The sequence below is a fragment of the Desarmillaria tabescens genome (genome assembly GCF_030435595.1).
Source record: "Desarmillaria tabescens strain CCBAS 213 chromosome Unknown EV420scaffold_1, whole genome shotgun sequence".
Taxonomy (NCBI): domain Eukaryota; kingdom Fungi; phylum Basidiomycota; class Agaricomycetes; order Agaricales; family Physalacriaceae; genus Desarmillaria; species Desarmillaria tabescens.
In genome coordinates, this window is record NW_026848300.1 from 1,785,253 (window position 1) to 1,797,276 (window position 12,024).

Consider the following 12,024-nt stretch of genomic DNA (forward strand, 5'->3'; position numbering starts at 1 on the left):
GGACACATGTCTTTGGAAGCAAAGAAGAATACCGTCCTTGTCTCGCATGGCCGTCCTCCATGGTCAGCTACTATCTGACTAGATAGCCCTATGTTTATGCATGTCTGCAGGTATGGTGAAGATGGCAGGAAGTTGTGTGATGCTTTTGTCATTGGTATCGCAGGTGCGTCGTCGAGCTTTGCTTGGGTGAACAAGGGAATTGAGGGCTCTACCTAGGTGGTTCTGCCAGCGGAAAGGTGTGCATTGCTCGCTGCATCGTCATGCAATAGGATGACCTTTTGGAGACCCACGTCGCCAGACAAATCGTTCGTACTCTTGGCAACATACCCAGCATTGTTATCGTCTCCCAAGTACGTGTGGTCACTTCGACGGTCGTCGACACCCTTCACAGTATCGATAGGATAGCTTCTACAAGCGCCATACTCCCGAGGAGATTGCTCTCGCCAACGCCAGCATGTTCGATTTTGATCACCCGGACGCAATAGACATGCCAATGTTCGCATCTGTACGGAGTCTTTTCACTTTTAGAGGTTCCGAAGCGAATAGGATTCACAGCTGCGTTCTCGTAGTGCTTGGCCGACTTGAAGGCCTGCAAGCAATCCAACATCCCTGTCTACTCTTTTGCTGAACACCAACGCCTCGAGGAAACGAAATATCTATATGGCGCTGCAATTATAATAGGTTCGTCCTCAAGATCTCTAGGTGTTTCCTTTCGACTCTATTATCAAGTAATCTAGCGGAAGGCATTATGACGCTCCATGACCCTGCACTACGCAAGCTATATGATTTGAAAGTTGGAACAGCCAGTCAGCGTCTCGTCCTTTAACTCACATTGATGGCATAGGTATTCGTGCAATGCGATTCCGATCTCATGCTTGCCAGACGAATAGCACGAGATATGAAAGAACGCGGAAGAAGCGTAGATGGTATATTAGAACAGTAAGAATATCCTTCCTTCTTTCGGACATTGCTTCATTACGTTGTAGGTACTTGAGGTATGTGAAGCCATCGTATGACAACTTTGTACGCCCGACAGCAGCTCATGCCGACATTGTATGATAGAACATTTGTTCATTTTTTTCATGACACTTAGCGTCTTCTCGTATAGATCGTCCCCGGCTCAAACAACGGCGTCGCAATTGAGTTGATCACAACACATATTCGACGACAACTGCAGGAGCGCTCGAATCGATTTCGTCCAAAGATGGCCATTCCAAGACGGCTTCATTCCCCTGGCCTGTCGACTCCAGAGACCCAGATAGAGGATCTTAATCTGAACGTCCTCCGCCCGACACTACAGGTCCAAGGCATCTTCACTATCTTGCGGTCTGCAGACACTCCCCGCCAAGATTTTATATTCTTCGTGGATCGTCTGTCTACGTTCCTAGTCGAATATGCAATGTCGCTACTACCTCATGCTCCGAAGACAGTAGTGACGCCTGTTGGGGCTCTGTCTCACGGTCAAATGCTAGATGCGAAGTATGTATGCGGAGTGTGTATTCAACGCTCGTGAGTACCCCCTCGCAATGCCCTTTCTTTTGTGGTCCGACATTTTTCCCGTTGAAGGGGAGGCGCTCTCGAGCGAGGATTTCGCAGAGTCATTAACGATGTCCCCATCGGATCTTTGTTAGTGCAGTCTGACTCGAAGACTGGTGAACCCATCCTGCTACAAGTCAAGCTACCGCTATACATCCGCAAACGCGAACAGGCTGTGGAGACCTTCGTGTTTCTTTTAGATGCGCAGGTACGCAGCAATGGCTTCTTTCTACTCTGTTCAAGTCGCTTAGGAATCATAGATTGGGACAGGCGCTGCAGCATTCATGGCTATCCGGATCCTTCTGGACCATGGGGTACGACAGGACCATATCATTTTTGTGACATTCTTGGTTGCCCGTGGTGGAGGAATATCAGTGCTTAGGCGCGCATTTCCTGATGTCAAGATCGTCTGCGGTGCTGTCGATGATGAAATGGAAGAGGGTTGGTTAGACCTCGATAGTGACACGGTCGATGGAAGTCAGGTGAATAGTAGACGCCAGGTCTGGGTGATGCAGCCGGGGATGGGGCAAATTGGTATAGTTCCATCCGTCTCGTCTTGAAAGAAAAACACGCTCTGATGCTATCATATGTTGCAGGTGATCGGTATTACTTGTAATTTGCGTGCCCTTCGTTTTTTGCTTTCGGAGAATTTGATGCTGCGTACTTTCACTAGTGAGACCCGGGCAGTAAGTTGAGTCCAATAGAGGGAATGGCTACTATTGGACATTGAAGACTGTACGAAGACAGCAATCGACTAACAGGGTGCGGCCAAAGAACGATATGCTGACTTTCTGACTGGATTGACACTTGACACTACTTGCGCAACAGTATTCCCACTCACGCTCGCTGATGCCAACCTCATTCACTATTATCGGTAATGGTACCACAGAATACATGTTGGTAGACTGTTATCCCTACACTCGTTTGGCTAACTCCTTTCAGAAAGCATGGTAGAAAGAACGACTTATGCGGCTGTAGGACCACGCGGTCTGTTTTGGAATCCAACGCATCTTGCATCAACACGGCGCATCGTGGTGCAACAACGAGAAGTTTTGTCACCTGCGGCTGGTGGAATATCTCTGTATGTCTCCGTGCACAGCAAAATAATCGGCATATTTATTACTTCTAGTGAATATCATCTAAAACGAATTGGTCGAAGGGCGGCGCATACTTGTCACAATTCAATCCGAACATAACAACATGAAAATCCCTCCTGAATCCATGGGAGCTTACCTGACCACCGTGGTTCAAGGCCTTTGAGCTTTGAGCTTGGAACCTATTTTCAGCACTAGCCTAACTAGGAGGAACTTCTGATGAAACTGCTTCAACTATCAGACAGTATTTGACTCATCGGCTGGACTTCCATGTTACTTCGAAGGAGTACTATGACGAAACCGGCGTTGAGTGCAGCCCATCGCTCAAATCAGTACTCCACCCTACGGACACCACTCGTAAGTTGCTCCTCATTATATATTCCACCGAAATTTACCGGGTGGATGCTCCCCAGATTTAAATGATCAGGGAATAATAGAACTTTGGAAGGTAACTTATGCATGGCCACGAAACGGATCCAATACTTACTGATACTTTTTTTTAAAGTGGTCGCGAATCTCACGACAGGAAGTTCGAGCTTCTTATCATCCCCAATCCTAGGGCGGCATGCATGGAATAGTGTCTTATTAATTGCAGATTATTTAGATCAGCCTTCGTGTCTCTTAAAGTTCAGGCCAAATTCTCGAGCGCTATATTTGATGCCTTGGTACTGTTTCAGCCGTATACAAGGTCGGAAAAGGACTACATCATTGTACCATTTTTGGCCATCGGGGGTACGCAAATTACCTTAGGCACGCGCCAACACTAAGATGTTCGCGGTGACGATTGTAATGGAAGAGAGTTGAGCTGCTTGTAGCTCAGGCCTTCAACATTGACAAGGTCGATGGAAGTCAAGTAGGCGCCAGTACCGCTCAATACAGCTGGGTATCGGTAAAATTTGGTATAGTTCAGCCTCTGTCTTCCACAACGTTCTGATGCTCGGCAGATAATTGGACTGACTACAGGTTGTAACGACTTCGCTATGTACATGTGTACTTCCATTGCGGCATGGCATTCGGAATGAGACTTGAACATAAACAGCTCCAGTCCACGAGAATATATATGGTCCGAACTTCCGTATAAAAGACGATGGTAGTGTCCGTCAAGTACAATCTAACAAAAGATGTTGGCCTTCCTGACTGGTCTAGTGCCCGCGACATATGCAACAGGGTCTTCGCTAGCCCACTAGTTCCAACCTCCTTTGTCCTCGTTGGTGACAGCACCACAGCAATCGGGTTAGTAGCATGCTTCGCCCATGTTCACTTGACTCATCTCTCTTAATAGGTCCGGCTGGGGAAATGGCTTCTACGGTGACAACACTACCTCGACGCCATCTACTTTGGAACCAAATACGCCTTGCATCAATACGGCGTGTGGTGGCGCAACGACTGGAAGTTTCGTTGCCGGTGGTTGGTGGAACATCACCGGTAAGTATCCAAGTCTTGAGTGCTATGGACTATCCACGATTCATGTTGACAGTACAGTAAATGCCATTAAAGACGAAGTAGCGAAAGGACGGCACACTCTAGTCACCATCCAATTCGGACATAATGATGCAGGAGTCGGGCCTCCCGAGTCCATGGGTGCTAATCTGACCAGTATGGTCAAAGAAGTTCGAACATTAGGTGCCGAGCCAATTTTGGTCACAAGCTTGATCGTCAGAAACTTCAATGCCGACGGAACCATCAATGATAGTTTACAGCCGTGGGCTGACGAGACTACTTCGGTTGCTAAGCAGTAATTCACTCCTCTGCTGGATTTGCACAGTGCTTCGAAGGAGTACTGTGAAAAGATTGGTCCGACTGCAGCTCATCGATTAAACCCGACTGCGGCTGACACTGTTCGTAAGTCGCCTCTCCTAATATATCTGTGTCGTAAGATAGTAATGGATACTCCTCAGACCTGAACCAGGGTGGAAAGATAGTCTTCGGAAGGTAGGATGCACTCATCTTGGCCACGAAATAGTTTTTACTCATTAAGATCATCTATAGGATGGTCGCGGATCTTATGACAAGGAACTCCTTCCTCCCCAATCTTCCTATAATTGCCAATCCTGGGCTGGCTTACAACAACACTCATGGAATAGCATTCTACTGATGGCAAGCTCTGTAGCCATCAGAACAGTTTCAAATACAGTCAACTTTCGGTTCGTGAACAGAATCTTTAAGCCGCAGAAACATCGCTAACACCATGCTGTCCAGATGATCGCTACTCGTAATATGTATCTTGTCTTCGGATAAATCTATGGAAATCTTCGCTCTTGTCAAATGACTGTCTTCCAGACGGCTTCAGGTGAAGACGGTCCGGTGCATCGTTCGCGTGATCCCTCGTCGTGTTATAAGAACCAAGGATTTGTGAGGAACAAGCCTCTGTCCAGTCCAACTATGTGGGTGATTCTGGCCGCGTTGATCCTTGTGGTTCACATTGCAGCGTCTCCGGTACACGGCGCTACAGTGCCAACTTCGTTTATCCTGATCGGTGATAGTACCACTGCCAATGGGTCTGTAATTTGAGGTGATATTCTTTCCATAGGCGACACTGAGCAATATGTAGGACCACACCAAACAGCGGTGGATGGGGAAACGGCTTCTGCGGTTCCATGAACACGTCGACGCCGTCCTCGCTGGAACCTGATACGCCTTGCATAAACACAGCCCATAATGGCGCGACGACCGGCACGTTTGTCGCTAATGGTTTTTGGAACATTTCTGGTACGCCATCTAGTATTGAAGCCAGAAAACAACAGAATAAACAGTCACCTTAGTTGCGGCTATCCAAGAGGAGGTAGCCAAAGGACGACGTACATATGCGACTATACAATTTGGGCATAACGATATGAAGATCGCTGACCCCGAATCCATGGGGGCGAACTTGACCATCATGGTCCAAGAGATACGAGCTTTAGGAGCCGAACCTATACTCATCACTAGTCTCACGAGGAGAAGCTTCAATGCTAATGGCACCATCGCTGATACTCTACAACCATGGGCCGATGAAACCATCCTGATCGCCGAGCAACAAGGAACCCATCTTCTGGATTTGCACAAAGCCTCGATAACATATTGTGAAGCCATTGGCCCAGATGCTGCTCATCGACTGAACAGGTTGCCAGACGATAATACTCGTAAGTCAGTCACGTTGATCCCTGATGACACCTAACAAATCCTCTCTAGACTTGAACGTCAATGGTACTATCGTCTTTGGCAGGTGAGTTGTTATATTTAACTTACCAGTGGTAGTACAACGTTCTTCTTAGGATGGTTGCGGATCTCATGGCAGCTAGTTTCCCCCCATTTGAGCTTCCTATAATTCCAAATCCCCCATTGACCTTTAATATCACACACGGCATAGCGTCATACTAAATATATGTCTGTGAATCCATGTGTATTACGGTCCTAGCCAATGTTAGGGTGCTATCGACAATAGAATGGGTATAGTACAGTGGGTGAGCAAAGAAAACGATTGTGGCTATATTTCTACTCTAAATCTACTTCTACTCTAAGCTAAGGAATGTGATACAAAGGGTCCAACTTTTCGATATATACTTGCATAGAAGAGAATGGATAGTATATAGGTTTTACGCTTCAGTTCAGAGCGGAAAGATCGGCGTGACAAGCTGCCAAGGAACTCGGAAGCGTAGAGCCTGTACCTCCTGCTCAGTGGCTGGAAGAGAGACGGTGCACTGACATACCTGGGTAATACCAGAAAGAGACCGCGATTATAATGTACAAGCCTACGGAAGCACTAGGATCAATTCACACTCTAAACAGATAATGGAGAGTCCATACCTATGAGAATGATACCCTCTATAAATACGAGTCGGGTTCAGAAACGTGAAAGTTTTTAAATATTCTGGAAACGTACCCAGCCAATTAGATTTTCCATCGCTGACAACGTACGTCATAGTCTGTACTACGCATTGGTATCAATACCCTGGTTCAGGATATGAAAAAATCTTAGAACAAACCAGAAATATAAAGAACCTATGAAAAGCTTAGTCTCCATACGCAAGGCAATCTATAAAAATACGCACCAGTGACTCGAAAGGGTCAAATAGAAGCGCCAAAGGTTTGCCGGCTATCCAAGCCACGGTCACCATGAATCTGAGGCGAAAATTTTGCGCTTAGACGTCATATCAAACATTCCAGCTGAATAACTCACGGAATTACGAATAGCGCAGTTTGCTATATTGGCAAGCGTGCAGAGCGTCAGTTTCACTTTTTGATTGTTCAAATAGAATCACCGACAATTGTAGAGCCAACAGCCACAGAGATGCTGAGATTCAATTGATCCCTGTACGAGACGTTGATGGCGGTGGCGCATTCTAATCAACAGGTCAATATGCTGTTGACAAAAATAAAACCACCGATTACAACCTGCCAGAGAGCTCACAGCCGGAAGGAGGATAAGGGCAACCCATTCTTTGCTGATGGTCGTCGAGATGCCATTCATAGCCTCTACCAACCAATCGGCAGTGAATGCCACACACTGCCAAACTGGGGTCAAAATAGGGGATACGGAAAATCCACAAGCGCGCGCACCACGGTAACAATTGACAGTAGAAGAAGTGTCATAAAAATGCTGAGCTGCGGTTCTCGCTGACCTGAAGCGGTAGTTGATACAGGGGATACTGGACGTGCTCCGTTCATGTCTTCATCGCCCTTTAAATCGACTTCTTTGAAGCTGTCTTGGTCCATTTCGGGACTCTCATGATAGGTGGACCCACTGAAGCTACGACTATCAGTAGTTGGGCCCCTGGACATGGGAACGCCAGCGCCAACTAGTCGAACAGAGCAACCCTGTTGGGTGTCCAGAGGTTGAGTATTGGTAAGTGTAACTTCAGATTGTGTCGCATAGGGGGTTCCATGGTATGGCAAATCTGGGGAAGTGTAAGGTTGAGTAAGACCAACAAACACGAGAGAAAAACGGCCGTAGACGCACTATTATAACTGTTCAGGCACTCGAGAGGAAGATTATCTTTTGATGCACAAGCAGACAGAGATGGCGAGGACTCGGTTTTCTGTCGCGGTTTCCGAAAGAATGAGGCAGGGGAAGGTACCTTCGTAGTTAATTTGATACTCTTCTTGTGTGTATCCCGGTACAAATGGGAATGCGACCAGAGCTGAAATAGAAGGTATGCGGTATAGACTAGAGTGGTTGTCAAACACAAAGTCAAAGGAAAGCGACAGGGCGTCCTTACGTGACATTAAGACAAGGGAAACCTGACGACGCTTAATTAGAAATTGAAAAACACTGATAGAAGTGGTACTAACGCCATGGCTCATTCTTAGAATATTCTGTTTCTGGCTGTCAGGCATGGGGTCGTCGTCGCCGAGCGCAAAGTGATACGCTGCTGGCAGCAGGACTGCGCCAACGCTGATGCTCAGTAACGACGAATGAATCTGATTTGCCGCTGTTGATAGAACGGTGAATCAGGGCTGACTGTGCAGCCGGAGAACTTACTGGGATCAAAACCCTGTTCGGTAAAACGTAAACCTCCAGCAAAGAAGCACATCCCTAGTACAAGTACTGAAACGCATGTATGAGTCAATGGGCAACGAACTTGAAAAGGGCACAGACAGAGCTTGCTCAACATCGAGCCCACAACTTGAGATGCCAGTCAGAGTCTACCTGACGCGGGACATTTGAAGATCTTACGAGTGGACTGGAGGACGCGAAGTTCGCATTTCCGCAGCGCGATAATCTAAACCAAGAATAAGAAAGGTAAATTTAGAATTGATACTCGACGTACTGCAACGACAAGTTCGACACTTTCGGCACAAATCAATAAGTTTCTAAAGATAGAAATAAAGAAGCGCTCACATGTTTGACTGTAATTCGCGTTAAATTCTAAATTTTGCAGCTAAATTTATGACTCACCAAACTAGCATTGATCAGGCCAGTATTCGACCCGCCAATACGGCAGACCAATTCCGCGGTTGAGAGTTCGTGCAACTGGAGCAATGTAAGAAGGCGGTGTTGTAGAATGATTTATGTCTACCTGAACCAAAGGAACCAAGGCGAGCAAACAAACTATTGTGGAGCATCATCCATCAACGAAGGTGCAAACCTGAGTGGCATGGTCACTTACAGCCGAACACTAGGCTGTGCGATTCTTCCATCGTAACGCTGAGGGCGTACTATAGAGAAAACGATATCTTAGGCATGGCAGAGGGAGAGGATGACATACTTACTGCCACTGGAATGAGGAATAGAAGAAGATTCAGCCCTGTTCGGTTGAATAAGCGCGTCGTATACGTTGGGGAGCAATGACACGCACAGGAGCGAAAGATAATCACTCTCCAGCCCTTGAAGAGTTTCTTCCAAAAGCCCGGAGGTACAAAGCTGCTCTGAGATCCAGAAGGCGTGAAAAGCGGGAGGCCGCGCTGGTCTGTATGCATTTCTGCGATACTAGTTTCGGAGGTGGACTGAGAAAGAAAGAGCGGCGGTGGAGGAGAAATATTTGAAGGATAGGCGAGACTGCTAGGAGGATTATACATGGCAGCTGTAGTGAGTGCCAGCACCGACCAGTGACTGCGGTTAGAAGGAGAGAAAGGCAGATGACGGCAAGCAAGCAAGTCTCTAAAGAACCACTTCGTGACTAAAAATAGACTTTGGATAATGGACAATGATTTGATAAATTGATGGCAAATTCTTTTTGCAGGCTTCTTTTTTGTCGGCTTCTTCTCCAACGACAACGACAGCTCGCAGTAAGTAGAAACAGGGATACGCGCAGAATATGTCATACTTATCTTGGTTTCTTTAACCTTTTACCTCGGTGATACTGTTACCTGGTGCACCTTGTTCGCCGCGTTGCCCCACATAGCCTTCGCGCGCGGTAAAAAGGGAACACATCATAAACAGGGTCCCGAGGATGCTGTCTGCCAATTTTCGTTCGGTCGCCGACAAGTTTAAAGGGAAAGAAATTGAAAGAAAGCGCTAAGATTGTGGATAAGGGTCGCAAAATGAACTAATTCAGTCGAGGCGGGTTCTCGGCCAGCCCAGCGGAGTTCTCCGCCGCCAGCGTGACGAGCGTGACAAACAGCTTGCACTGACCCCGCCATGTTGTCGAGAGCCGCCGCCATTGCTCGTCCTGCTGCCCGTCAGGCTACCTGGGCATTCAAGCCTGCTACTGTATCTGCTCTTCGCACTTTTACCGCATCCTCCCAGGTCGCGTCGTCTCACGGTGACCCCCCACCCCAACTCCTCGGTCCTGGTGTAAAGCCTGGTGAAGTCCCAACTAGCTACGACCAGGCCACCGGTTTGGAGCGTCTCCAGCTTCTCGGTGACATCGAAGGCTTCAACGTCTTTGACCAGGAGCCCCTTGACTCCAGCCGTATTGGAACCAAGGCCAACCCCATCTTAGTCCCTGCGACCGTATGTCTTATCATTGTCGCGTATTTTCTCTCTTCGCTGACGTTGATCAGGCCGCTGCTCGTATCGTTGGGTGCACTGGTTCACCCGCTGACTCTCATGATGTCATCTGGTTCGAGGTGAAGAAGGATAAGTTGGCTCGATGTGTCGAATGTGGTTCAGGCAAGTCGTATAGTCATCTTCATCTTGCCTGTGCCGCTCATGAAGCATTCAGTATATGCTCTTCAGCTCGAGGAAGGTTACGAAGAAGCACTTGCACACGCACACGCTCACTAAATGTCATATCGAATTTGTGCTCATTGAGTAATCGCACAGTGGAAATTAACATCCTCATAAAATTTTCCATGTTAATACCCTATCACTTAATGGTGACGTTAGGCATTAGCCAAGGACCTGTTGAGGAAAACCTGGAAATCGTTTGTCGACGTACTCGGGAAATTACGGCAATTACGGTCAATTACGGATTCGCTTATCCGAATACAAATTGACGGGACTCGTTTGAGGCAACAGAGATTCATCGATTCATCAATTGCTCTGGTAATTATCAATGCATTCCCTAGATGCTCATTTCGTCAGGGCTTCCGCGATAGCTGCCCCGAATTCCTCTGGAGCATCAAAATGGACCTGCCCGGTGTGGTCAAATCAAAGAATAGCAGACCGCATGCGCAAGACGTACGAAGTGATTCGCACCCTTGATCGCGATGAAATGGGCTGGTCGGATCTTTTTGCCTTCAGCAACCAACTCCTCATATATTCTCTCCGTCTCAAAAAATGCCCAGAGACACACCCAGTTTGTTTTCAAGCATGCGATATACTCGATGGTTACCAGAGGAAGTACGTCCTGAAAGATTTCTGCATCGAACAACGCACGCTTTGTCTGCTCCTTCACGACACCATGAATGATAGGGTAAGGAGTAGCACCAAGGTCAGCTCCAGTAGCCGCCGCCGTGACCTCAATGAAGGTCTGCTTCTCTCCATCCGTCAACGTGTCCATGGTTGTTTGATTAGTACGTTTGCTAGTGGTATCCAATCCGGATAATGCACGAGATGAAGTATCGGGGTGGCTATAATAACCGCTGAGCCAAGTATTCAGGTGATCGAGCCACTCCTGTGGTGATGTGAAGGATGTTTGGTCGATAAACGGGTTGTAGGCTTCCGGAGGGAAGTCGTAGCCAAAGGACATGAGGGGGGAGTCTGACCTTTTTAAGCGTCATTGAGAATTATGGACAAGTGCACTCACCATAGATGATAAGCTTGCGAAGATATGGTTCAATCTTGTCGTATGATTCCCTCGGTATTGCTTGAGGTTGTCCCAACAAAGCCAGTGTCGTGGATGTCGCTGCCGACCACCCCATGATCGCCAGACCGCCCGACTTGCGGTCGGCGCCAACTTTAGGGATGTCTAGATTGTTGATGACCCAGATCAGGAAATTGGCTACGTCCTGGGCCAGCACTTCCAAGAATTCAGTGCTCCCCTGGGCCAAGCTTGCTATTTCAGCGTCGGTGTGTTTGGTGGTTCCTCGGTAGCTTCGGCGACTGATTATGATCAGGCGAATATTCTCCAGCGTTGTATCGAGGAGCGGGAAAAGTTTTCGGAAGCTTTCTGTTCGGCGCGTTAATCGAGCCTCCTTACTTTCAGTTGGTTACCCATACCTCCATTGAATAGAGTTCCATGATATATCACCAGAGTCGTGTAGTCAGAAGAACCAACGACAGGACCGCTGTCCGTGAAGGAATACTCGGTGCCTTTAGTATCGATACAAGCCGTAGGCATGAATGCGTTAGTCAAGAATTCAATGGCCCAGACAAAAGGGAGTTGATTCCGATTTGTACCGTGGATAGATCAAAGCCGACCCGTACTTTCTGTATGCACGTCTTATGACTGTCAGAGGTAACGAGGTACAACACATGCAAGGACATCAAGATATGATGTCTGTTGTCTTCCGACTTTCATGCTGGCGGCAATCAGGATCGTAAAACCCAAATTACCTGACCAAAAACAATCACACGTTCCCAACTTGT

General features: G+C 47.5%; 6 protein-coding genes across 6 annotated transcripts; 4 read left to right on the forward strand and 2 right to left on the reverse strand.

Moving 5' to 3' along the window:
* Positions 1-6: 6 nt before the first annotated feature.
* On the forward strand, positions 7-2,152 carry EV420DRAFT_1616201 (armadillo/beta-catenin/plakoglobin; the record flags this gene model as incomplete). Its single annotated transcript, XM_060475099.1, has 12 exons — positions 7-62; positions 111-186; positions 270-350; positions 401-505; positions 570-681; positions 738-793; positions 845-939; positions 987-1,053; positions 1,109-1,509; positions 1,567-1,744; positions 1,797-2,070; positions 2,133-2,152. The coding sequence occupies 12 exons, from the start codon at positions 7-9 to the stop codon at positions 2,150-2,152; spliced, it is 1,521 nt and encodes a 506-aa protein (XP_060339444.1).
* Positions 2,153-3,717: 1,565 nt separating this feature from the next.
* On the forward strand, positions 3,718-4,725 carry EV420DRAFT_1634071 (SGNH hydrolase; the record flags this gene model as incomplete). Its single annotated transcript, XM_060476268.1, has 6 exons — positions 3,718-3,863; positions 3,913-4,055; positions 4,113-4,332; positions 4,396-4,472; positions 4,529-4,562; positions 4,620-4,725. 6 exons carry the CDS (start codon positions 3,718-3,720, stop codon positions 4,723-4,725), a joined length of 726 nt encoding a protein of 241 aa, XP_060339445.1.
* A 287-nt stretch (positions 4,726-5,012) lies between these two features.
* Positions 5,013-5,990, forward strand: EV420DRAFT_1472840 (SGNH hydrolase; the record flags this gene model as incomplete). Its single annotated transcript, XM_060469085.1, has 5 exons — positions 5,013-5,128; positions 5,182-5,339; positions 5,384-5,752; positions 5,802-5,835; positions 5,885-5,990. 5 exons carry the CDS (start codon positions 5,013-5,015, stop codon positions 5,988-5,990), a joined length of 783 nt encoding a protein of 260 aa, XP_060339446.1.
* Positions 5,991-6,212: 222 nt separating this feature from the next.
* EV420DRAFT_1634073 (Sodium/calcium exchanger protein-domain-containing protein) lies at positions 6,213-9,128 on the reverse strand (the record flags this gene model as incomplete). Its single annotated transcript, XM_060476269.1, has 23 exons — positions 6,213-6,271; positions 6,320-6,361; positions 6,417-6,434; positions 6,493-6,540; positions 6,596-6,611; positions 6,662-6,731; positions 6,790-6,812; positions 6,876-6,952; positions 7,005-7,116; positions 7,170-7,507; positions 7,570-7,776; positions 7,829-7,850; positions 7,902-8,041; positions 8,092-8,157; positions 8,209-8,235; positions 8,287-8,332; positions 8,381-8,399; positions 8,452-8,459; positions 8,509-8,583; positions 8,630-8,661; positions 8,720-8,768; positions 8,823-8,857; positions 8,909-9,128. 23 exons carry the CDS (start codon positions 9,126-9,128, stop codon positions 6,213-6,215), a joined length of 1,749 nt encoding a protein of 582 aa, XP_060339447.1.
* A 328-nt stretch (positions 9,129-9,456) lies between these two features.
* Positions 9,457-10,278, forward strand: EV420DRAFT_1660803 (the record flags this gene model as incomplete). Its single annotated transcript, XM_060478914.1, has 3 exons — positions 9,457-10,005; positions 10,056-10,158; positions 10,217-10,278. Exons 1-3 carry the CDS (start codon positions 9,691-9,693, stop codon positions 10,276-10,278), a joined length of 480 nt encoding a protein of 159 aa, XP_060339448.1. The 5' UTR covers positions 9,457-9,690.
* A 250-nt stretch (positions 10,279-10,528) lies between these two features.
* Positions 10,529-11,992, reverse strand: EV420DRAFT_55064 (uncharacterized protein). The gene is made up of 4 exons (XM_060482537.1): positions 11,656-11,992; positions 11,243-11,605; positions 10,679-11,196; positions 10,529-10,626 (listed from the first exon to the last, which is right to left on the reverse strand). The coding sequence occupies exons 1-4, from the start codon at positions 11,774-11,776 to the stop codon at positions 10,567-10,569; spliced, it is 1,062 nt and encodes a 353-aa protein (XP_060339449.1). The 5' UTR covers positions 11,777-11,992; the 3' UTR covers positions 10,529-10,566.
* Positions 11,993-12,024: the final 32 nt, after the last annotated feature.

Excerpts from the sequence above, each read along its gene's own strand:
- EV420DRAFT_55064 (XM_060482537.1), bottom strand. The coding sequence starts at position 11,776 with ATGCCTACGGCTTGTATCGATACTAAAGGCACCGAGTATTCCTTCACG. Across the intron at positions 11,606-11,655 it reads TGGAACTCTATTCAATGGAG|AAAGCTTCCGAAAACTTTTC; the intron begins GTATGGGTAACC and ends CGCGCCGAACAG. Across the intron at positions 11,197-11,242 it reads TCGCAAGCTTATCATCTATG|ACTCCCCCCTCATGTCCTTT; the intron begins GTGAGTGCACTT and ends TAAAAAGGTCAG.